Below are 26499 nucleotides of genomic sequence, written 5' to 3'. Positions count from 1 at the left end.
ACATAATGAAATAAAACAACTTACCAATAAAAAAAAAAATCTAAGAGTCACTCTCAAAGCCCCACATTCCGTGTCTTAAAATAAAACAAAAACTCTCTGTAAGGAGGTAGAGTGTAGGTTACCAAATAAGATCATACGGATGATTTTTATAAAATTAAAGCAAACAGGGATTTCCCAACACACACCCTGAATTCCCCCCCTCCCCCCAGTTTTGTGAACTAGTTACTAGTTGCAGTGTTGTCTGTTTAATGACTGTTTGGAAATTTGAGCTGAAATTGAAACATTAATACACACTTTAAAAGCATATACAGTGTATGATAAAATACATGTATCTGGAAAAGTATAACAGATTTGAAAAGTATAAACACAGACTAGCTTCCGTATACAGCTGTTCTTTTTTATGACAATGTCAGTGCATTCATTTCGGTGATGTTGGCCAACCTAATAATTTCAAATTATAATTTGTAAGCAAAGTCTAAATGAGCTCTCCCTGACAGCTAGTGATGAGCTAAGGGCTGGGGAAAAAAGGCTTCAGGACCAGATTGTATTTACATTCACACCTAATCTACCTAGGTATCCAGCAAACAGAGCTGCGCTGCCCAAGTGATAGATTTTGGCTGGGGTTGGGTTACAAATCACTTGAATGCGGGGGAGATAATGAAATATTGTTGTTCTTATTGTAGGAGTAAAGGGCAGTAGAACTGTACTTAGCCTGTGCTCATTGAGGGCATCAAGAGAGAGGGTAGGGACAGGTGTTTTGCTTGATGGTCTGCCTGAGTCATAAGTACTATTAGACCTGCCCGTCTCCACTGTTTAAAGACAGAGCTGATTAGGCTCCATAGATAGTCTTTTGTTTTGTTAAGTGACCACTACAGCTGAAATCGAGTCTAAGTGCTTAGACCTGCTGTGGGACAGTGTTTCTGTGGAAGAGACGGCCTTGTCTGCACTAGCAGCGAGGTTCCCGCACTGAGAGCTCAGCTGAAATCACTGAGAGCTGCATGGAATCTCAAGAGACCAACCAGCAGAGGTCACAGTGGCAGGTGGCAGCAAAAGGTGACGGTGTAGGGCCATGGGCAACAGAGCGATGGAGTCAACGGTGGCACAACAAACACAGTGGCCAGAGCGTACAGTAAGCAGCTGGAGGAACGAGCAAGGTGCCTTCTTGCCCCCCACCTGGTAGGTGAACTCATGTGAAAGCACCTCTGAACTCTGAGTCTCCACTGACCAAGAACAACACTGGTGAGTGTTAATGAGGCTGTTAAGAATGCTGGAGACACAACAGAGTTCATGCGAACAAACAGGGCTGTGGCATCATACTCTATTTAAGCAAGAGACACCACACCCTACAAACTGGAGACCAATGTTAAGTGCATTGTCACTTGTTCATCCTGAAGTTGAACACTGGTTCTGAACAAGACCAGCAAATGCTCACTATATTTCTTCAAGAAACTCAACTGACTGTCTAGAAGCACGTGGTGCAACAGTGAAAGACTCAACAGTTGAAAAAGTGAAGAACTCTCCACAAAAAAAATTTGCTTACAGGGCTGATGAATGCACTGATGCAAAGGGGCATCAAGTATTAAGTCATTGTGTATGTTATCTAGATGTCAGTGGTAGGCCAGTAGACGCATTTCTAGATGTTCAAGTTATAGAAGACACATCTTAGAAGAGTTAAATGCTTGTCAATTGGACCGCAAACAGATGGCTGCTTGTGCATTTGATGGAGCTGCAAACTTCTCTAGAAGACATGGTGGAATACAAGCTTTGCTCAGAGAAAAGTGTAATCCTAATCTCTTCTATACACACTGCAGAGGTTATCTACTCCAACTAGCGCTAGTACGAGCTGCAGACTCTTCAAAAGACATTTAAAAAGCTATACAATTAATGTCTTCATTATATTCTTCTTTCTGCAAGAGTCCAAAAACTGAATAGCTTGGAAAATATAGAAGATACACTGGGACTGAAGTTCAAATTAGTCCAACCTGGGAAAACCCTCTGGCTTTCTCATGAGCAATCCTCGGCTGTTGTCTTAAAATTACTCCAGCCATTATTACTGGCTTTGGAAAGTATCTACCAAGATGGGATGGATCTAAGTAGTGAGGCTGTGGATTACTTTTGCTACTATGTTCAGAGAAGACTGTTGCCATTCTCCCCCTTGTAAGTCTACTGTTGAAACCACATGGGTCATTAAACAATACCATTCAGGCATCTGCTACAACAGTAGTAGACCTTTGTCCAGCAATAGAAGCTACATTTGGATCAATCAGAGAGCTATCCATTGAAAAAGTACTGGAAGAAGCAAAGACTTCAGTCCAGAAGTTGAGTAATGAAGGCATTTATATTGAATCCTTAAGTGAAGAGGACAAGAAGTGTTTGTTAAGACAACTGAAAAAGTACAGAGACTTGATTCTTAAAAATCTACAAGAGCGACTTATAGATTCTACTCAACCTCTACGTAGCTTTTACAGATCCCTGTCCTACAAAACACCGATAGTTGAGTGGAGTGAGGCACTACCAGCAATGGGACTGCCATGTGCTCAGGACAGAATAGAGAATTTGAACGTAGAGTGGAATATCATACAACGAATGAATCAAGATTTGACTTCAACTTCTTTTTTTATCATCATTAGTGACTTGACCCAATCTTTGTGCTATGTTTCCTGGGATGAAAGAAGTAGGAATTCATCTCTTGTTACTCCCAGTCACAACAGCTACAGTTGAGCGTTCTTTTGCCTCATTGAACAAAATTTTGTATTCTGAAAGAAGTCGCCTTCTGCCTGATCATGTGAATGATCTAATGAGCATATCAATTGAAGGAATGGAAGTCCTGGACACACGAGAAGCCACCAAAGATGAACACATTGTATTCGAGAAGTTCATTAACAGAGTTGTGCAAAATTATAACAAGAAACCAAGAAGGATGAAGAGGTAGTGCTTCATAGAAGGCTTGAGTAGCCAACTTTAATTTTTGTGATGATTTTAAAATATGAGTTAAATCTAATTAAATGGTCATGAAACATTTTTCAGTTTTTACTATGGTGCCATAGAGACACCTTCACCCTCACAGTCTCACCCCTCCTCGGCCCTGACCCCCCACCCTTTAAATTTGAACACCCTCCTCCCCGAATTTCAATTCCTGGGGAAAACACTTGAAAGCAAATCTTCTCTTCTAAATGAAGCCATGAATCAACTATCCGTATCTAATGCACAGCACAGGATTGACACATGAATGCTTCCAGTTGGAACTTTGCTTGTAAATATGTTTTGGATGGCTGGAGAAAACAGAACAAGAACACGAGGTAGGGTGTGATGATTTCCCTTGCTAGCAAAGGGAAAGGCCATGAGATACAGTATGAACTGTTTATCCCCTGAAAACTTGGATTTGCAAACATTTGGCTTAATCAGTGTAATCTCTTGCTTGTCAGCAGCTGATGATAATGCATAAACATTTTGGAGGAACACACTGAGGTCAGGGGAGTTATTCCAGATTTATAATGGTGTAAGTAGGAGCAGAAGTTATCCTCAAATCTTTTCAGCTGGCTTAGTTAAACTTTAGAAACCTGTGAACCTTTTTGTTTGACTTTGAAGGGGAAACATTTCTAATGGGAAAGAGTAAAGTAAAAAAGAAAGCTGTCAAAATTAAAGATCGGTTTCCAACTTCCTGGGTTTTATTTGTTTTTAAGTTCTTTCCTCTCTACCCCCATAATATCTTTCTTACAACTAAGGGCAAGTTTTTGAATAACTGCCTTTCAGTAACCTGTGGTTAAAGTGACTGACCTAATAAAAAAATGTAATTCAATACATTCCTCCTGCTGTCAACATAAGGGAAAAAAACTGCTCTAGTTACTCTCCCATCTTACTATAAGAAGTCAAGTTGCAATGGCTCATCTCAAGATAGAATGCAGTGAAACTTACCTTCATATTGCTGTTCATCTGACACACAAGTCCGCTTGTATCTTGTGTTTGGGTTTTTGCCCACTAAAGTACAATTGCAAAGAGGCTAAGGGCCAGATTCTGCCACCATTATTCTTGTTGAGTAGTATCTTAGCCCGTTATTTCATGGTTAATGAGGTGGAAGAATCTAGTCCTAAATTAGTAACTATGTTGCACCAAGACTTTGGCGTGAATTATGCCCCAATATTAGTGAATATTAGGTTGCAAATGTTTCCACTTGATTCCAATGGGAGCCCCGTTCACCTATCCAAAGGCAGAATTTGGCCCACTGTGTGCCAGAACTACAAATGAAAAATGTTTTTTGCCACAGTTCCATGAAGAAGCTAAATACTCACTCTCTGAACGCCTTTCTAGCTAACTGTGTTCAGTGTAGTTCTGAACTTGACAACCTGCATCCATTATCAAAACCCTGACATATACCATCCCACCCAAAGGGTGGTATGTACAGTCAAATACAGTCATGATCCCTAAGGAAAACATTTTTGGGCTCCATTCAGCTGTGCAGTTTTATTGGCAAGATTTCTTTCTTTCAGCTCCATTCAGAAGCAGTTTCCTGCAATGCAACCAGCTTTTGTTTGAAGACAGAAGCTTTAATCTTGCACCGAAAATTTCCAGCTCCTCCGGGCACCAATGCTTGTTTGGTCACATCTGGAGTACCCATGACAGGTAATGTGATAGCAAGGGTTTGTTCCCACCTATTCCTTCACTGCTATGTTATGCTATTCCTACTGAAGGTCAAAACAACAGACTGGACTTCTACATAGATTACTTCCGTCGACGTGCACGGGCTGAAATTGTGGAAAAGCAGCATCACTTGCCCCATAACCTCAGCCGTGCTGAACACAATGCCATCAACAGGAACAACTCTGACAACATAATCAAAAAGGCTGACAAAGGAGGTGCTGTCGTCATCATGAATAAGTTAGAATATGAACAAGAGGCTGCTAGGCAGCTTTCTAACTCCACATTCTACAGGCCATTATCCTTTGATCCCACTGAGGATTACCAAAAGAAACTACACCATCTGCTCAAGAAACTCCCTGAAAAAGCACAGGAACAGATCTGTGCAGACACACCCCTAGAACTCTGACCAGAAGTATTCTATTTGCTTCCCAAGATCCATAAACCTGGAAATCCTGGACACCCCATCATCTCAGGCATTGGCACACTGACAGCAGGATTGTCTGGCTATGTGGACTCTCTCCTCAGACCCTATGCTAGCAGCATTCCCAGCTATCTTCGAGACACCGCTGACTTCCCAAGGAAACTACAATCCATCAGTGATCTTCCAGAAAACACCATCCTGGCCACTATGGCTGTAGAAGCCCTCAACACCAACATTCCACACAAAGATGGACTACAAGCTATCAGGAACAGTATCCCCAATAATGTCACGGCAAACCTGGTGGCTGAACTTTGTGACTTTGTCCTCACCCACAACTATTTCACATTTGGGGACAATGTACACCTTCAAACCAGCGGCACTGCTATGGGTACCCGCATGGCCCCACAGTATGCCAACATTTTTATGGCTGACTTAGAACAACGCTTCCTCACCTCTCATCCCCTAATGTATTTGCGCTACACTGATAACATCTTCATCACCTGGACCCATGGAAAAGAAGCCCTTGAGGAATTCCACCATGATTTCAACAATTTCCATCCCACCATCAACCTCAGCCTGGACCAGTCCACACAAGCGGTCCATTTCCTGGACACTACTGTGCTAACAAGCAGTAGTCACAAACACCACCCTATACTGGAAACCTACTGACTGCTATGCTTACCTACATGCCTCCAGCTTCCATCCGGGACACACCACACGATCCACTGTCTACAGGCAAGCTCTATGATACAACCGAATTTGCTCCAATCCCTCAGACAAGACAAACACCTCCAAGATCTCTATCAAGCATTCTTAAAACTACAATACCCACCTGCTGAAGTGAAAAAACAGATTGACAGAGCCAGAAGAGTACCCAGAAGTCACCTACTACAGGACAGGCCCAACAAAGAAAATAACAGAACGCCACTAGCTGTCACCATCAGCCCCCAACTAACATCTCTCCAGCATATCATCAAAGATTTACAACCTATCCTGAAAAGGGATCCCTCACTCTCAGAGATCTTGGGAGACAGGCCAGTCCTCGCTTACAGACAGCCCCCCAACATGAAGCAAATACTCTCCAGCAACCACACAAAAACACTAACCCAGGAACCTATCCTTGCAACAAAGCCCAATGCCAACTCTGTCCATATATTTATTCAAGAGACACCATCATAGGACCTAATCACATCAGCCATGCTATCAGGGGCTCGTTCACCTGCACATCTACCAATGTGATATACGCCATCATGCACCAGCAATGCCCCTCTGCCATGTACATTGACCACACCGCTTTGTAAAGCGCAAAAGAATAAATAGACACAAACCTGACATCAGGAATCATAACATTCAAAAACTGGCAGGAGAACACTTCAACCTCTCTGGCCACCCAGTAAAAGATTTTAGGGTCGCAATTTTGCAACAGAAAAGCTTCAAAAACAGACATCAACGAGTAACTGCTGAGCTTGAATTAATATGCAAACTAGATACCATTAACTTGGGTTTGAATGGAGGCTGGGAGTGGCTGGGTCATTACACATATTGAACCTATTTCCCTAAGTTAAGTATCCTCACACCTTCTTGTCAACTGTCTAAATAGGCCACCTTGATTATCACTACAAAAGTTTTTTTCTCCTGCTGATAATATCTCATCTTAATTAATTAGCCTCTTACAGTTTGTATGGCAACTTCCACCTTCTCTGTATGTGTGTGTGTGTATATATATATATATATATCTTCTTACTATATGTTCCATTCTATGCATCCAATGAAGTTGGCTGTAGCCCACGAAAGCTTATGCTCTAATAAATTTGTTAGTCTCTAAGGTGCCACAAGTACTCCTGTTCTTTATGCCTAGGAATATTATACTAATACTAGACAAGCTTGACTTGTTTGCTTACTTGATGAGGAAAGGGCAAGATCCTACAAATGCTATTTTTAACGCATTGAGCCAAGACATTTGTATGATTTCAGAGAAGAATCCCCCACAAACAAATGGAAAGTGACTACATAAATATTCCATGTGCTATAGACAGGTGAAGGAATTCAGATAACTTTAATAAAATTGTCTTAAACTCTTTGTGTAAAACCTGAACCAAAAACTTTAACGTTATGCATCTTCATTTTCCCCATCCAGAACCACAGACAAGACGTGCAAAAATACTACATGAAAAACTGTGCTTGCAGCATTTCTGTCTTAACAAGGAGTGCCAGAAAGGTTGCATCAAAAGCCTGTTCTCATGAGAAGTCTTGCTCAGTTTTGCAGGCCCAAGTGATTAGGAGAGAGCAGGTGAAAACCCTGATTTTTTGAGGTTCGCTTATCACTACTGCAACTAGCAACAAAATCATTGGGATAAAAAGAAGAACAAAAAAAATGAATCAAAGTAAAAAACTTCAAGCAGAGAAGAAATGAAAGTTATCCAATCTAATCTTTTAATTATTGAAATGGAGAATAATGAGATAACTGCACACCAAATTAAGCTAACTGATACATGTGATCAATTATGACATGAGTTACAAACATCCCATAGTTACAGCAAAATTGCACAAAACTCTGTGGAAAGTACTGTGCAGTATACAGTAGTTTCATTGAAAATAATAGTAACTATAAACTACCCCATCACATAATAGTTATGCAAACTCCTCATGTTACCGTGCTGGCTAAAGAAGGCTAAGAGCCAGTATTGAATTACTGACCTCACAGTGTTTGCAAAAGAAGGTACGAACAGATGAGGCTAAGAGATGCATTTACCAAAGCAGGAAGAAGAAATTCTGAAGGCAATCAGAATCATGTCAGAAGAGGTGGTCAAGAAATTAAAGTACGGACAAAACTCCAGGAGCAGACAGAATAATCCCAGAAGTCTGAAGAAAGTCACAGGAGAAAAAAAAGAGGGATTTCATTAGTGAGTATAGTTAAACTAGGGATAATTTAAAATAGGTTCTCTTTTCTGAAACTTACATTTTCAGGATCAGTTTAGTATTCAAAGAACCTGGTTAAAGTTTCTGGCTTGCTTGCTGAGGAGCCCACCTCCTCTGAATACCCTAAAAAGAGTGACCAAATTTCTAAATACTTATCCTCTTTCTGGTGCTTCTCTTATTTAGTACTTGATGTGAAAGCTTTTCCATAAAAGAACAGCATTTTGCACAATTTCAAAGGAGGACAAGTCACATTTGTCCATTAATTAAATAGGTTTTAAATTTAATCTTTCTTCAAATCAAACAAGTTGTAGCCATATCTCCAAATGCACATGCAGACTGCAGAAAAGCATGCCCAATTTAAGCCAAATCCCCTAAATGCACATACAAACTGAGGCAAGGATGCATATACACAACATCACACATTGTGAGTATTAATCAAAAACTGAGTTCCTTCAATGGAAAGGACTATGGAAATGCAAATTGCTGTATCAACTTAATTACTGTGTGCACACTAACTTGACAGGAGCTGTTAGAGTTTATCAAGCATAAGTGTTTTTAAGTCACCTTAATGCACATACATGATAAACGAATCTATTGTGTCAACTTCTAAATACCTGCATGACAGATCTCCCCCACCCCCCCCCCCCTTTTTTTTTTTTATCCTATAAGGTTACAGTTCTGATTTAAAACCACAAAGGAAGGATTCAACGTTAAGTAAAAACATTACCTTATTTGATTTAAGCTAGCAAGCAGAACATATTCTGCCCCTTTGATACACTAACACCACACATTAAATCTAGGAAAGACGATGGGTTTTTTGTCCAAGTAGAAATGTTACACATTGCGGTGATTACAATTACACTACTGAATGGATTAGATTTATTAGCCCATAGTAGGAAACCTTTCCTGAAGCTATACATTTGTGCATACACAATATCGATAATTTCAATGTTCATATGCCAGACTGTCCCTATGAATCGAGTACATTAATGTTTAAATAACCTACATTGTATCTGCAAACAATTGAGTCCCTTCTCCTGCCTATTTGGAGACACAATGCATGTCCTCAGCTCATCTTACCCTCTCACTCTACTCTGATGTGGAGAGAGCCAACACAGAGTATACAGGTGTAGAGTGCTTTTAGGGCCTTTAGCACCTACAAAAGTGGGCAGAATTGGTTTCATTTGAGTTCTTTTGGGAATGATATGCTATACCAATTCATTGAACATTACTGAAATAAGGAGCTTTAAAAATAAATACAGAGGTGACCAGCATAACAATAAAGTAACAAAGCATAAGACTCCCAGGTAGCATCCATTTCATATTTATACTATGGGTTTGGAACACGTATTAGATTTTTGACATCTCATCTGAAGGTTTGGAAATTAACAGACTGCATATAAACTTCACGATGGCAAAATTCTGAACAATATTTCTCATTAGGCCCCTGAGAAGCCATCATTCCTTTTTACCCAGGACTTACAAATATAAACGCAACATCCTATATTTTGTATTTGCAGAAAGCATCAGGAAAACAGGGCTGCTGGTTCAATAAAAAGTCTGTATCTCAATTCCGCTATTGGCCACCAATCAGAATAGTAATTAAAAAAATTCTGGCCCTTATGAATCAGTTTTAAATCAAGGGATCTTTACTGATAAGCAACTTCACACATATCTATCATCTACAAAGAAAACTCAAATCTAAGACTGCTTGTACTGCTAAAAATACAAATACAGACATATGCATTGCATTGTCCAGATGTGTACAAGTAGAAGGAATCTAATAGAAAAGATTTCTAATTTCTGAGATTTCTTCTGGCAAAGCAACAACTAAATTTTTCCTTTTTCATATTTGGATTCATAAGTCACATTTCACCCACTTGTTAAAACTTCCCAGTGTTTCTTCTGCCTACTGACACTGGAAACAGTCAAACACTGAATGCCACTTACTTGCAATTATTAGATTTCATTTCTAAACCCCTTCCCATATACCAGAGACTTGAAAAATAAGCTCTCGTTTGCAAATTCAACAGATAAGAGCTTTTTACACATTTTTCTTATCTTATTGCATCAGAGGTTTTAAATAAACATAAACATCACATTTTGCATAAGAATGCTATTATCTCACAGAAGCTGCAGGGCATTTACCCTTTATGATGAGAATCCAGATATCAGATTGTGTAAAGTCAACACAGTACCTCATTTGGACCCTAAAGAAATGACTGTATATCCAATCGACAATTATTTGTGTTCTACCAACAGAACACTAGATCACCAATAAGGAGAATAACTTGCATCTCTTAACTGCACATAAGGGTTGATGGGAAAAATTACAGTGTTGCTGGTTAAATGACAAGTACTTTAACATTTAATTGAATAAAAGTGAACCACTAAGTCTTACCATCTGTTTCAGCTGAGAAAGAAGAGAGAGATCTACATTCCAAAGCTAAAGCCAAGTTGCTTTCTTACTTTTATTTTTACTTCCATTGTTTTGCTTAATAAATTACTGGGGAGTTTAATTTGACATAGGGATAAACACCTCTTTTGCAAGAAGCTAAATATATGAAGAAGTTCACTGAAAGCCATCTTAATTCTGGTCAGAAACTTCCACACAACCTTTCAAAATTCTCTCAGTCACTATTTTTACAGTTTTACATATAATTAAAGTATGATGAGGACACATATTTTTCATATCTATGAAAAATATAAGGTACATGTCAAGTTACCAAGACATCGAACTTTCACAAATCAGATTGCATCAATCATTATTGGAACTTGCATAACACATAAGAGACACTCCAAGATGAATTGCTAAAATTCACGCATTCAGATGCTGGCCTTACCTTGCATTGCCCAGAAACACAGACTGAAGTTCCATTTTGATCACATGGCGTGCCGTCTATTACTTTTTCAGCTTGTCTCACATAGAACCGGTAGCCTATTGCTCGGCAATTCAGTTCACACTTCTGACTTCCCTTCACTAAAGAAAGAAAAACACGTAAGTTCCTGCTACCAAGTCTACAGATGTGGTTTAAAAAAAAAGAAATTAAATGTTAGGCTGAGACCTTACCCCTGATTTGGAGAGGGAAAAAACAAGTAGGCAAGTAGTCTATAATATTAAAAAAAATTGGATAGGAAAATATCTTTTTTTTAACCTCAAGATTATTGCTGATTTTGGAGAATTCCACAGAAGACTTTTAAATAACAGAATAGCTCCTCCAAACACCAGCCTTATTAACCCCGACCTCCACTCCAAGTAGTTTGAACGTAAGACTGTAGCTGAGAGAGAGACCCAGAAAGAGAGGAATACACACATATTACACAACTAACATGATAAATGCCTAACTTCATGGCTCTGTCACCTGGTAGTGATTGTTGCTTCCTTTTCCTGTTCCTATTCCTTTGTCTACATGATTTCTCTTTGGATTAGAAGTCCTTCAGAGCAGAGACTGTCTCTTCCCTTTTGTCAGTCAAGCACACTTGGGGGATATAAAATTAAATAACAAACAACAATGGGCCCTAAGGAAGAAATGTCAGAGTAGAATGAAAAACTAAAAATTGGATACTTTGGTTGAACAAAACTCTCCTCTAAGATCCTGACACCACTAAGACCATGACACAGCAACACACTTATGTACATGCTTAACTTTAAGCACTTGCGTAGTTCCATGTTCAATTCATGTGCATAAAGTGCTTTGCTAGATTGGAGCCTAAACCAGACCTAAAATCAAAACTAAGGAAATACATCCTCAAATCTGAGCCCATCAAAATATACTCCAGTACAGTTGGGCCACAGCTTATAGGCACCCTTCACAGGATCATCTGTGATTCTAAAGTCCCAGAGGTGGATGACGAAAAAGAAAAAGAAAAGGGGGGGGGGACAAAGAGGAGAAAGCGCAGATTCCACCTTAAATCACATCTAAAGAAGAAAGTGCCTGGAAGGCAATTGCTCAGGATCAGCAACAGAGCATTCATAGGTTTCAGAGTAGCAGCCGTGTTAGTCTGTATTCACAAAAAGAAAAGGAATACTTGTGGCACCTTAGCGACTAACAAATTTATTTGAGCATAAGCTTTTGTGAGCTACAGTTCACTTCATCATGAGCTGTAGCTCACAAAAGCTTATGCTCAAATAAATTTGTTAGTCTCTAAGGTGCCACAAGTACTCCTTTTCTTTTTTAGAGCATTCTTAGTAGCTTTCTTTGAGTTTGAAATTCATTCCCTATGATGGTCAGAGAAACCCTGACATTGATGAGCTTCAGGTCACACTGAAGTCTTCTCTCCTCAATCAAAATATAACATGTAGTCAGTTTATTTATTATTACAGCAGGTGAGTCCCCGCTGAGAGTTAGGACACTGCCAATTGTTTGAGTCAGTTTTAGTGACCAATATTTTGTATGTTTTTGATTCTGTTGGAAAGTGTGTAACTAGTCAAATACTTTAATAAATAAAAGCTGTACTAATAGCCAGTTTGCTCTGCAAATATGTTATTTAGGGAATGAAAGCGGGCAGAATTGTCACCATTATGGAGGTTCATTTGATGTGGACTGGTAAGAAGGTTATAAAGTATATTAACAAGGGACGTTCGTGGGAAGGCACAACAGATTATATTAAGGCTGATGGCAATCTGTACATACAAATGAGAGTACATGACTATGTAAGGGTTACAATAATATATCAGCAGGCAACATCTGTGGATGTGCTAGAGGCAGAGTAAAAGGGATACAGGCTGAGAGAGAGAGAAATTTGATATTCTTCTATTCCCTCCTCAAAGAGCTCTTAATACAATGCATGAGCAAAAATATTTGTTTAAAAAAAATCCACGCAAAAAACTGTGCAACTAACAAGACATTTTCTAAACATTATAGTTGAATTACCCAGGGCCAAGCTGGCCCTCCAATGTGGCAAAACCCATTGGGACCCGAGGGAGTTTTCTCCAAATTCTTCTTTTGAGGTAGGTGTGAATGGGTTGTCAACACAAAACAGGGGCTCTAGCTCCCAAAGAGAGTGGATCTCAGTAGAGACACAAGGACTTCCAGGAAGAAGCTTTGTGTCTTCACATTGATCCAGGGCAGCCCACCACGACCCCTGTGACAGTACAGATTCGGCATTAGCAGCCACCCCTGGAATCAGTTCCCTAACTCTTATCTTTTGCGTGCTTCCTGTTTGAGGGGCACAAAGCTGGTCATCCACCCACTCCCCACATTTAAAACCTAGACCCCTGACTTTTGTTGCTTCCCAGCCCATCACCCAGCCTTCATCTGTAAGTGGTCTTTCTAGATTGTAAACCCTTCAGGGCAAGACCATGTGTTCTACCAGTCTGTAAAGGCACCTGGCACACTGTTGGTGCCATACTAGCAACAGAAACATTTCCATATAGTATGTTTTTCCCTTCATGATGAAACACCAGCAGTTCAAGTACTGAAGAATATCTGAGCAGTGCAGCAGACTATCCTATTACGTTCTGTACTATATGCCCTAAATTTTTCCTTGCTTATTATAAGTGTTCAGCTTAGCCTCATTTCTAAATTCTTTCTAAAACAGCCATATAAACTCCTATCAGCACAAACCTCTGTCTCTTGAAAACTTCTTTTTGGCAGAAAGAAATGCCTTTGGACACTTCTTTAAAACAAGCCTCCAGATATCAATGTTTCCTTTCTTGCAAATGCAACCAACACAAAGTGTTTTATTACCGCAACTATAGTAATACGTCAACTAATTTCACTAAAGCTACTGTACCACCTTAATGTCAGGGATCAGGCTCTCCAGATACCAAAATACAGTAATCCTTAAATAAGAATTGGTTTCAAAGCATGGGAAATACTCAGAGGGTATTCTCAACAAGAGAGCAAAGTCTCCATGGTCATAACGTATATTCATTAATCCCCAAATTCAATGGCAAAGAAATGGGAAGAAGAGAGTATTCATCCCACTATATATGAATTAAAAACATATGGACCAAAGTTGATGCTGTTGAAATGAAAGAGATTCTATCCACCACACTTTAAAAAGGTATAGTATTATAAAGGGGTAGATTGCTCATAATGCTCACACAGCGGATTAAATACACAACTCCTCTAGGAAATGGATGGCTCAAGGATTTAGAAATAAGCTAAAAAGCCTTTCATCTTTAAGTCACCAGTTAAAATCAACCCTTGGGTGAAAGTGACAAAGTCATTACTATTTCATGGCTGTTCAGTGGCCTGAATGTATTGACTTAATGATCTTAGTTCAGTCCAATTGCCCATATTGCAACTAGCACTTGCATTACAGATACCTCTGGATGACCCTGTTATGCCTACTAGTAGTTTCTCAAAAATGTGGCTGAGATATGCTAGAGGGCCAGATGAAAGAAGTTTTCCATGTTAATTCCTTATTAGTCTGTGGCTAAACAGAGGACTTAGGCACCTTCTATAAGGAGTACATTACTTTTAAATAATGCATATTGCAACCACCACTAGGATGTCTCGGTATTATGATCCTGATCTGTGTGTGCTTGGCTAGATTGGGGCCTATGGGCTTCATCCAATGCAAAAAACATTCCCCGAAGTCTGATTCAAACAACAAATCACACTTGGTCTGGAAAATACTTGAACTTCCTATTCTGTTTTAAAGTGCTCAATTTTCCACTCTCCAGGCAGAGCAGGAGTGTGGGGCAGAAGGAGAAGGGGAGCACATCTCATGTTGGTAAAGTTCTTGGCCTCTTATAGAAGAGTTTGTGACACATGCTGTTCTTGTTACATATTTGTAACTGCCCTTTTGAGAACAAGCCAGTTGTAAATCCAACACTACAAACTTTTATTGGATCAACATTTAGCTGCCCTGCTGCATTTCTCTTGGGCTACAACACAGGGTAGGAAGCTGCAATGACATGGAGAGTTTTGGAATTTAAGAAGAAAAGACAAGGTGACCATATACAAGATAACAGAGTTCCTTTCCCTCTGGGACAGGAGCCCTCTGGGGCTGGTTCACATTCTGATGAATTTTTAAAAGGTAGTTTTAATTCATGTACTTTTTTTGTTATTAGATCCTTTGAGTTACTCCCAATTTATGAGGTGAGATGAAGTCCCATTTGTGTGACTACCATATATAGTTTGAGAAACCCTGATTTATAGCTTTCACTTCACAGCATTAAATTAATGATGGAAAAAATCTGCAAGGGCTCTCAAAGCACTTGAGTTCACTAAGCCTATAAGTTGGGGGCGGTGGAGACTGCTAAAGTCAGAATTTTTTTTTTCAAATCCGATAACATTTAGCTTTCTTTAAAAAGCTAAATGGTATATGGCATTAAACTAAACACTTAACAGACTATTTCTGTGTGAAGGACTGATCACGCACAGGTGCTGATAGCCTCCTCGTTTCAATGGAAATTGAGGGCAATCAGCGACTCAGCTAAGCACTTCGTTGGAGTTAACCCCAACCTGCAGAAGTACAGCTCCCAGGAGACCTGTGCTAAGATGAGACTGTACTGTAAAGAGTAATTTTTTTTGGAGGAAACATATTTATGTATATTGTTTAAAAAAGTCAACTGGTACTCATGAAAGATGTCAGATTGACAGCTCTAGCCCATGAAGATGTTAATGTATCCAGAGCAGGTTTGGTGCCAAGCAAGCTTATTTCACACTGCCCTACCAATATCTCTAAGCTGTAGGATCCACTTGAAAGGCTGAGATTTTTCATTCTCCCTACCCATTCAATCCTTGACTTCTCTGCTCTTACTGGCAACAAGGGATTCAATTAATGGCAACTAGGATTCCAGCAAATAGAGAGAAAACTTTTAGGGAACCTACCCCTTTCCTATCCTCATGTTGTGGGTGCCTACCCATGAAGAAGTGGGTTAAGATAGGTCATAACACACAGATTGCTAACCATTCTTCAAAGGACAACAGCTTTGGTCACCATCAATCGGGACTGGCTTTGAACTAGCATCCCCAAAGTGAAAGGCACCATTAGCTCATTAACTACTGGCATCATCATCCAGTCCCCCAAGATAAAAACATTCATTAAAAGTGCAAATCAGGATGGGGATAGGAGTAATAATATTTGACACACTAAGAAATTAAAGGGCCACCTGTTTTGGTATATTTTAATTCTTCTATGGAAATACTATTTGTTCTTTTCCCCTTTTTGAAAGGTTTACAAAATAACCTGAATAAACCCCATGCATTCTAGAATTACCAGTTTAATTAAACCAGACATGGGAAAATTATATCACAGACTGTGCCTACTCCAATTAAAAGGAAATGGTCCAGCTGTTTAGGCCTCAGCTTGACCCTGCTGTAACTCAAAGTTTGCTTATTAATTTACAATAGTTCTTCACTGCCAGATTCTATACCATTTTCCCCTCAAATGATTTGTTGCCCAGTTTTATTATTACACTGCACTTCACCACTGGAGTAGTTGCATGTAAACTATGTTATGCTTGGCACCACTTTACTGCAATTGTGAGTGCACGAACAGCCTGATAGGGCCTGTTGGGCAGCATATGCAGCCTCAGGGAACCCAAATAACTAGTATTTTCAGGAAAGCTGGTTGAATAGTCCTTATGGTAGAGATTATAATCTTCCAAATGCAATGTGGTATGCAGTGTAGTTTTAGCTGTGTCGGTCCCAAGAAACAAGGTGGGTGAGGTAATATCTTTTATTGGACCAACTTCTGTCTCTCTCACCAATAGAATTTGGTCCAATAAAAGATATTACCTCACCCACCCTGTCTCTCTAAATGTGAAGTTGAGAGTCTGAGTCCAACACAAATCTGAAGGGGGGGAGGAAAAAAAAAAAAGAGTGGTGTAAACGTCCAGTTACTTGTAGCCTGAAGCCAGCACAAGGCCCAAGCAGCCTAGCTGAATGCTGACATTTTTCTTTTGGGCAGCATAGAGGTGGGAAGGAATGTTCTTTCCCCAGACACTGCACAGGCATATAGTGGTTTTGCAGCTATTCTAGCCTAGGAGCAGCCTATGTTTCATGCCCTCAGAATTGAGGTACATTTGAAATTTCTGAGAGGCTTAACCATGCCTCTTGCTCTCTCTCACTCACACCTCTTCCAAACTGTGGGTGTAACTGGAACATTGGCAGTAAGCAGGAGAAAATATCCTAGCTAGCAGCCGCCTAGATGATTTGTCAAGGGTTAGTGCCCTGGCAGTTCAGAATATTCAAACAGGTCTGAAGCCATTAATTAGCATATTTCTGTTTCTCATGTGGGGAAACTATTAAGAGGTTGTGACAGTGCGCATTCACTTCTTGTGAGAGCCTTCTGTCAGACAGGTGTGAACTTGCACTCTCTGATCCCAACGCTCCATGTCAGCTGTTAACCTCGTCAGGCAAGTCTTCAGTGGCTCAGCCTTCCAGTTAAATCACACAAAATCTAAAATGGATGAAACCCTTCTGCAGGACTGGATTAACTCTCCTGTGGGTCTGGGGCTATTAGATTTTGTGGGGTTCCTGCGGGTTTGGAGTTGGGGAGTGGGCTCAGGCAGGGGATTGGGGTGTGGGAGAGGTTATAGCTCCAGGTGGGGGGGAGATGGGCTCTGGGGTGGGGCCAGGGATAGGACGGGGGGGTTGAGGTGCAGCAGGAGGTTTGGGCTCTGGTTGGGCGTTTGGGTGCAGGAGGGGGCTCTAGGCTAGGGTAGGGGTACACGAGGGGGTGTGGGGTGTAGCTCCGGCTGGGAAGTGCTTACCTCGGGTGGCTCCTGGTTGGCGGCACAGCAGGGCTAAGGCAGGATACCTGCCTGCTCTGACTCTGCGCTGCGCTGCTCCCTGAGATGGCCGGCCAATGGGAGCTGCGGAGCCAGCGCTGGGGGCGAGGGCAGTGCACAGATATTCCCTGAATGCCCCTCGCCTAGGGGCCACATCGGAAAGCCGGCACTCACGGTTCCAGCCCTGGGGAGCACCGAGGCTCAGGGAACAGTGTCTGGCCCATGGTGCGGAGACTGCGGGCTGGATGAAAAGACACAGCGGGCCGCATCCAGCCCATAGGCCTATGGGGGCCCCCTTAGCCCAAAGCCCTGGACTGCAGCCCCTAAAGCCCCTGAATTAATCCAGCCCTGCCCTTCTGGGGTAAAAAAGGTTCACCAAGGGCAATCACTCTACCCTTGTTGGTGGCTGCAGCCCTGTCTCTGGCCTCAATTCTCATCCCCTCTGGGCTAGCGTTAAGTCCATCCCTGCCCTGTTATAAAGCAGTGCCTGGAGGGCTTCCTCCCTGAATACTCAGCTCTCCAGGCAGGTCGCCTCTCACATTCAGTTCCCTTCTGGGAGGGTGGGGGGGAAGGGGGCAGGGTAACAAAGTTCAACAAATGGTTGGCCCTCTCTAGGGTCTTAGTCCCATCCTTGAGCCCTTTAAATTCTAGCCCCTTTCTTGGGCTTCTAAACAACACTTGCCCCCTTCTCGGGGCCTGCCCACTATTCTGGGTCCCGACCCAGGAACCCTACAAATAGCAGCCAAGTGCTGCTTCCTTTAATAATTGCTACTGCTATTCCCTGGGTCTCTTCCCATCTAGCCCCTTCTTCTTCACCCTTACCTCAGGGCTGAAGTTCTGTCTGTTCCCTGTTTGAGCAGGGTCTCTCCCAAGCCTGCTGACCTGGAGAATTCCAGTCTTCCTCATCCTTCTTGTCCATCCAGCAACTGCTCTGCTTAGGCCCTGCAGCTCCTTTTAAAAGAGCCTGTTGGGCTCTGATTAGTTGCTTCCTCACAACCTTTCTAGGCAGGCCTAGAGGGCTCACCGTTACTGCTCCTTTTTTAGGGTGAGGTATGGTAGGACCATGATGATTCAGAAGGGCCTCAAAGGGCCTGGTAAACCCCATCACAGAGGTCTGTCCTATATTTCTGATGATTGAAAAATTAATTTGGTACAGAAGCATTTTCCCTTCTTTGTCATCAAAGACAAATGCATGCTACTGCTATGGCACTGCCAACTAGAAACAGTGTCTAAACAATATGGCTGAACCAGAAGCAGCCAGTTTAAGTGGTCCATAAATGGATTATATCCTTACTACCTCCATGTCTTATGAGATATATGAATACACAGTCTCTAAAAAATTTAGATGAAATAAAAAAGGACTCTTCTAAGTTTTTCAATATGCAACTTTAAAAGGAGAGTTTCCATTGTCATTCCTTAATTTGAGGGAAAACCGAGAGGGCAAAGAAAAGCTTTAAAAAACTCTGCCACATCATTGTTCGAAAACCGGTGAAATCTCATCATGAGTAAAATCTACAGAACTATCTGGTGCCAGTGTTCACTGTTAACATTAAAACTGTTAAAAATCATAAGAAACACTGACCCCCGAACTCCTAGGTGACAGCAGCATAGATTTAAATTCTCCTCAAAACAGAAACAAAATCCTGTGTGCTATGGTACCAATTTATCATTTAAACAGAAATATTCTAACTACATATCACATGCTATTAAGTCGGTTAATACACTTAACCAGTCACACTCTTTCCAATGTTCTGTAGTCTTTAAGTTGTAGCAGGTTAATCACCCCTTATTTGCCAAGGGAAATGCCACTAACTTAACTTTCCTTCCGACTGAGAGTGATATTGTTCCATACCTTGCATAATGACAGGTTTCAGAGTAGTCTGTATTCGCAAAAAGAAAAGGAGTACTTGTGGCACCTTAGAGACTAAAAAATTTATTTGAGCATAAGCTTTCGTGAGCTACAGGAGCTGTAGCTCACGAAAGCTTATGCTCAAATAAATTTGTTAGTCTCTAAGGTGTCACAAGTACTCCTTTTCTTATTGTTTCATAGTGACTGACGAATTAAAAGGAAATTCCTTTTATTTTGGCATTGAAGGTTTCTTCTTTTGCATATTCAGGGATAAAGGACCAGATTCAAAGCCCATTGATTTCAGCAGGAATCTTTTCGCCTCACTTCAATGGGCTTTGGATGAGGCCCTAATGGCATATCTGGAATCTGGGGAATGTCACTGTTTAGTCTTTGTGAAAAAGAGATACCATAAACTTTAATCAGCTGCAACTAATATGCTGCTTCCATGACTTTCTGCTTGACCCAGAGTGTATCAACCTGCCCAGAGATGAGAGAAGCTTCTATGCTAATTCAGTCTCATTTACTCTCCAGACTGAAGTCAGACAGTATAAACAAAATATTTTACAGAATTCCAACTACTCCATAACATGTAGAAAATAATGTAATAATAATATTCCTTTTTAAAAGACTATACCATGGCAAAATTTTAGTCAGACATGGCGATAGGGACCAGTTCAGATAAAATAAGAAGAGATCCAAATGTCTAATGTATGATAAAATGCCAATGTCATGAAAAGGCTGCTTTTGTGGTATTTCAGTCCTGATCCAGAAAGTACTGAAAATGTCATGATGGAGCCTGTACTTGTGGGATTTCCAGTCCATTTTCACAGACACAACAGCTTCAGACTATTCAGATAGAATCTTGGCTGGTAGATTGAAACCAGATCTGCAAAAGCTCGGATGTTTACCTGAAAATGCTAGATATTTTAAGTCTTCAAAAGAGGATCTTCTAATCTATTAAATCATATCAGTCTTAAGAGAATAATAGCGTGACCCAAGAAGCGAACAGGCTTTCAAGTCAAAAACTGACCACTCATTTCAACTGGTGTTTCACTCTTTTAACCAGTTTCTAATCCATGATAGTCTTTACCTCTCAGCCTATCACTACCTCATTTTAATCGCCACTTGTGTACACCTTATCAATTGAAACTGGTTTTCTTTGGTTAAACCCTTCAAATAATTGTAATAAGTTGGAGACAGACAATTTTCCTTTGTGGAAGCTATACTGGCTTGTCCTTATATTAATTTGCTCAGCTAGATTATTTTCAAACAATACCTTCAATTAATTGGCTTGGTATTGAAGATAGACTCACTAGTTTGCTACCTACAACATCACCTTTAGCACTTAAAACAAAATACTTACATTCCCTACCCTCCAATCCTATAATGCATTTTAATGATAACTGGCATATTTTTGTTAGCAGCTCAGACACTTTACTATTAAAAAGTCCAGAATTCTCAAGTGCGTATGAGCCATCATAATTTATCATAATTTAAATCCTCCATTTGTTCCATCATTGCTTCTTTTGTCACCTCCATCTGATAGTGCCCCATTTTTATTACCTGCAAACAACAGTTATAGAACAGCAACTCTGGAGTATACATTTCCTTATCTCCCTGCATAGTAAAAGCCGGTGCAAAATAGTCATTTAGCTTTTCTCTAATGTCCTTATCCTCCAAGTTTGCTCCCTTCACTCACTAGTAACCTAGAAGTGATTTTCCTGTTCTTTCTCCTCAAATATATTTAATTGCTTATTTGCTTTTGATCCATTAAGTTATTTGTTCTTGAAAATTCAGCCTTAGTCCTCCAAATTTCCATCTGCCATAGTCTGTCCCCCTTTGTATTGGCTTCACTTGGGCAGATTTCCCAGGAAGTTGAATAAGTTTGCAATTTAACCATAGTATTCTTTCCTCGCATCTCTGGTTTTATTTTCTTGTTTTGAGATATGTAAACTTTCTATAGCAGTAATGTAGCATGTTTAAAGTAGCCATCTGCTTTGCAGAATCAGGCCTTTATTTCTTAACTTTGGCCTTTACTTCTAGTTAATTTCCTCATTTAGGCACTGATACTGTTCCCATTAAAGTCAATGGTAAAACTGACTTCAATATTACAGAAATAGGGCATTAACAAAATCACCTTAACTAAGTTAAATGTCACAGTATGAGTTCTTATGACTGTCTCAGCCTCCAGCCACTCTTTGATATTCAGATTGTTCCTCAACTGAGAAAGGTTGTGTGGTCACCTGGTGACTTAGACCATATACAGATAACTGCTGTTTTAATACAACTGTAAAACAAGCCTCTTACAGCCTAAAATACTTTTGGAAGGATTTGGACCTTTCCTACACTCAAATGAGGCCTCTTTTATATCCTCTGCCGCACTGCCCCCTGCAAGCCTAGGGGTTGCAGAACACGTTGTGTGACTAGAGCACCATTAGTGGTGAGAACTCATCTGTAGGTGTTATACGATCATTATCATGGTGCATAGTTAGCACTTACTGTGATCATTAGCAAATGTATCTTAGAACTCCATTGTAAAACTAGGTGCCAAGCTAGGTGCCATTCAAAAAAGAATGCTCCATTACTAATTTGCCTCGCATGTATCTTAACTTTTTTCAAATTATTTGTCACAGCTCTTGGGTTCCTCTAAATCCTTTAGGCTTCATTCAAACTACACCATTTGCTTGGCAACTGTACATAAAATGTCAATTAAGCAATGAGCTGTGAAGCGATTGATTCCACAACAGGCAGCATATTAAGTACTATGTCATCTGATCCAGGGCTTCACAAAGGGGCTATCTGACCTTGGGGAATAGAGTAAGACTTCAAGGTGAAGATTTTCCAGACCAGCTGGCAAGATGATGCATTTCCACTCAAAAGCAGGCTCTCTTTAAAACCATGACACATTTACAGAGAAGGCTCACTATACAGGCAGTATTTCACATGCCACATAATGGATCTCTGCTTTTTCATTGTCATGCCTGCTTTACCCCCAATTCAGTCTTTGCAGTAATGCTCAAGTTGCCCTGTTTTAACTACCTTATAACTAAAGAATATAGATGGAATTTAACACTATCTTACATGGTCAGTCAGTACTAATAACTATTTAATGAATTGATGGAGGCATCTTTAATGAACAATTCTGATAAAGCGAAGTATTTCTTTTCTGGCTCTTGATTTCCATTTCACAGACAGAAAAGTAGTTCAAGTTTCCATCACAATTGTAACATAACCAAAAATAAGACAATGTTTCTCTTTCCACCCCCTGGTCAATGTCAGCTCTGAGTTCATAAGGGTCACTGAGCCAGTCAAGGTACTTCTTTCTGTTCAGATTTACCGCCACAGGGGCTTTTTTACACATTTTATCAAGACCTGGCAATGGAGCACTTTTACCTCATTTAGAAGTCATAATCTCTCAACAGGGCTATAGTTGGAAATCAGTCATTACCAGTAGTAAGGTCAACAAGTAAGCAAATCCACCATGCTACCCAATTAATTTTCCCCTATTCATCAGTGTCTTACGGTTAACGTTAGCTTTTTGACATGCTTTCTTTAGATCTTTTCTGCATTTTTGTGTGCTGACATAGGCTAATGTATGCAAGTGTGAGAAAAAGAGGCAAAAGGATGATTTTCTAGAACACTATTTATCAAATTGACACAGTCAGCCACACTCACTTTAAAATGAATGCAAAACAGAAAAAAAACCCAACATGAATTGTCACTTTGCTTTTATTCTTGGAAGGTGCTTTAAACAAATCAATCAACCCCAAGTCAAAAAGAAATATAAACACATTTCATTTCCTTAATGAAAAACGAAGTTAGTTCAAATGGAGATTTACATAGGCTTGAAAAGAAAACCTCACTGCACAACCCCAATACACCTCTTCCTAAAAAGAAGGGGAGGGATTTCAACTTTACAGCACACTAAAGAACTGTATGAGCTCATCAAACCAGGACTTAATTGAAATTTCAGTCTAAAGCCTTCTTTGTTGCACTGGGTGAAAAGCAGGATGGGAACAAAAGCAGAGTTTCTTTGGGAGCATAAAAAGGCATGGCAAAATCAGCCCTTCCTCCACTACCATATTCTACAGCCCACAGGCCAAGAGACTTACTTAAGGACTGTCTTTGAATCAGCTTCTCCAATGATTGAAGTAGTACCACCCTCCAACTGCATATACTTGCTCATGACTAAGACTGTTCTCTTTAATCGGGCTTCAGGAATGGCCAGGTCTGGTCCTTTAAAAATAAAAAATTTAAAGAAGAACAGAAAACTGTTCTTGCTGCCACCTGTCTACTTTTAAAGCCGGGGCATCGCAATGCATGTATCTGACCACTTTTTATTTCAGCCACAACTGTGTACGCATTATTCCAAAGTTTAGTGAAGACCAAAAAAATAAAACCTAATGGAAGAATAGCAACAAGAAAAATCAGTTCATTGTTTGTTTAAACTCTTACTTGTTTGGCCTTATCTCAGTTTCCTGGCTCCTACACATTCAGTAGCAGAATGTCATTAGGGCATTTCAGGCTCCTGCTCATTACTGCTGATATCCAATAGCAATACAATGTGTACTTGTTCCTTTTCTGTATTGCTGCTATGAGACACTAACTTATGCCCGATGTCAAAAGACGCTGAATGCTTCCTGAAATGGGAAAGTGCCCTCAACTTCCACTAAGCGTGAGAGCAAACTGCACTTTCCAGAAGCATTCAGCACCACACCAGCCCCTCTCATTTCAGTGGTGGAAACAGTCCCTGGAAATACTGTTTGGTCATCTCAGACATTGTCTTATTTCCCAACTCACTGCTTGGGACAGGCACTAACATACCTCTTTGTAAGAGAAACTCATATGATCCAAGTTTCATCCTGGCTTATGTCCATCATCCACCGTGACCAATATTACTATAATAGGTTTTCTTTCATCATAAAGTCCTCCAAAAGTATCCACTCCTATAATATGTGTTCCCATTTTACTCTGCTACTGTTTTCTGGTTTATTCTTCAGTGCGTTAATGTCAATGTCTAACCTAACTAAAATGTTAGTATTAAGGGCCAAATTTTAATGTCAGTTGAGCTTAATTAAGGGAAATGGCCAGTGCATTTAATCACCAACGAATGGCCAGTGATCCACAGTCAAACATACAGTTGGTAGGAACATTTTGGACTCAATGTGTTATCAGAAAGTGCTGGTTCGTGGAAACAAATGTTTTGTGGAAACATTTATTTTGATGAGATTTCTGACACAAAAGTTTTGAAGTTCAGGGTGGACTCTCTGGTCAACTCCAGAGAAAGAAAACAGAATCTAAAAATCAGCTGTTTTTGAGCCAAAACCAGCTATTTCAACAAAATTCCATCTTGTGAAAACTTTCAAAAGATTTATTCTTGTTCTGGTGTGAAAACAACTTCCAAAACCTCTAAAGTCTTCATGAAACAGAACTGTCGTTCTCCAGACAGCTCTAGTTATATTTCATTGTCCCCTTACGCCAACCTCAGAGTATGCAGACTGTGTGGACCCCCATGTGGGGGCCTCACTCCAGCCTCACGCTCTCTGCAGCAGAATTGCATTGATCGCACTTGGTCAAAGTCAACGCAGCCCCAGAGAATGGAGACAAGAGATAACCAAAATGATTACCTACATCTGTTCGTAATGTGTCCTCCCGAGTCCTTTTATATTCCTACTCCTCTTCTGCAGGATCCCCATCTTTCTTTCTGACCTCTCCTTCTCTCGAAGTAGGCCTCTCTCATCTCCCTAGCACTACTTTATAGCTCCAGGTGAGACCCTCAATCCAGAAATTCTATACTAAGAGTTAACTACACAGCGCCTTTCTGAACTTCATGCCAACAGCTCTCTTCTCTCAGCCTCCTATTCTAATGCATAATGCCCCTATTTGCTAGCTCCTAGCCTAAGAAAATAGTCAAGAATTGTCAGTGGTAAGAGATACAGCAAAATGGGTAAGGAGACCAATGCTAAGCAGTGCTGCTGCTCTATAATGAAGAAAGAACCTAAGGGGATAGAACTGAGAAAGTGACTCAGGCAGAGTGCCAGTGCAAGGCATTTCAATCCAATGACATTCTTAAAAAACAGAAAAACTTGCACAAGATAGGGAGTTCCAAGTGCAGGTCATTTGCTACATAATTTATTCAATCTTTCAACAGGAGTTAAAAATAGCCAAGGACCAAACAACATCCAAATCAAAGCAAAATGCAACCGATAACAAAACTGATAACTAAATTATTAAAGAAAGTTTAACCATAGTGCAAAAGGGTCCCCCACTATATGTGGATAATAACTTCTGTCCTCTCTCCTCTTAACTATTTGGATTGTAAGCTCCTTGAGAAAAGGACTACAGTGCACCTACCACAATAGAGCCCTTGATTTTAGTTAGGATCTCTCTAGGCATTTACCACTACCATAATAAATAATAATACAAAGAGAAAGTTCTCATTCTGAGTGCCACAAAGTGGGATGGGGAAATGTGTACCCTCACCTGGCTGACTCCCCACCCAAATCCTACGCCTTGTCTACACAATAGGTAGTTTTCGGCAAGCTGCAGTGTGAATCTATTTTTTGTTAACTTGCCAAGGACTAATGGTCCATGTGGATCCTGCTTCTGTGCGTTAGTTCACTTTGATCTACTCCCATTTGAAAAAAGACTAGATCAAAGTGAACTAAAACTGTTAATGCATGGCAGCAGGATCCACGTGGACACTCAGGATATGTCCACATTGCAATTAAAAACCCATGGCTGGCCCTTGCCAGCTGACTCAGGCTTGCAGGGCTTGGGCTAAGGGGCTGTTTAATTGAAGTGTAGACTTGGCTTGGGCTGCAGCCTGAGATCTGGGTCCCTCCCACCTCAGGAATCTACACTCCAATTAAACAGCCCCTTAGCCCGAGCCTCACAAGCCCAAATCAGCTGGCATGGGCCAGCCATGGGTTATTAACTGCAATGTAGACATACCCATGGCCTGTGTGCACATTGCCTGGC

The 26499-nt window shown here is 40.5% G+C and overlaps 1 protein-coding gene across 2 annotated transcripts in view; it reads right to left on the bottom strand.

The window, feature by feature from the left end:
• Window positions 1-26499, bottom strand: part of THSD4 (thrombospondin type 1 domain containing 4) — a 622386-nt gene that overhangs the window by 370976 nt on the left and 224911 nt on the right. For both annotated transcript variants that reach the window (XM_073303716.1, XM_073303717.1), the window contains one exon: window positions 10822-10958. In XM_073303716.1, coding sequence (XP_073159817.1) covers window positions 10822-10958 — 137 coding nt within the window. The remainder of the gene's footprint in view (window positions 1-10821; window positions 10959-26499) is intronic.

The sequence above is a fragment of the Lepidochelys kempii genome, chromosome 10, assembly GCF_965140265.1.
Source record: "Lepidochelys kempii isolate rLepKem1 chromosome 10, rLepKem1.hap2, whole genome shotgun sequence".
NCBI lineage: Eukaryota > Metazoa > Chordata > Testudines > Cheloniidae > Lepidochelys > Lepidochelys kempii.
This window is presented reverse-complemented; position numbering and strand designations above follow the sequence as displayed.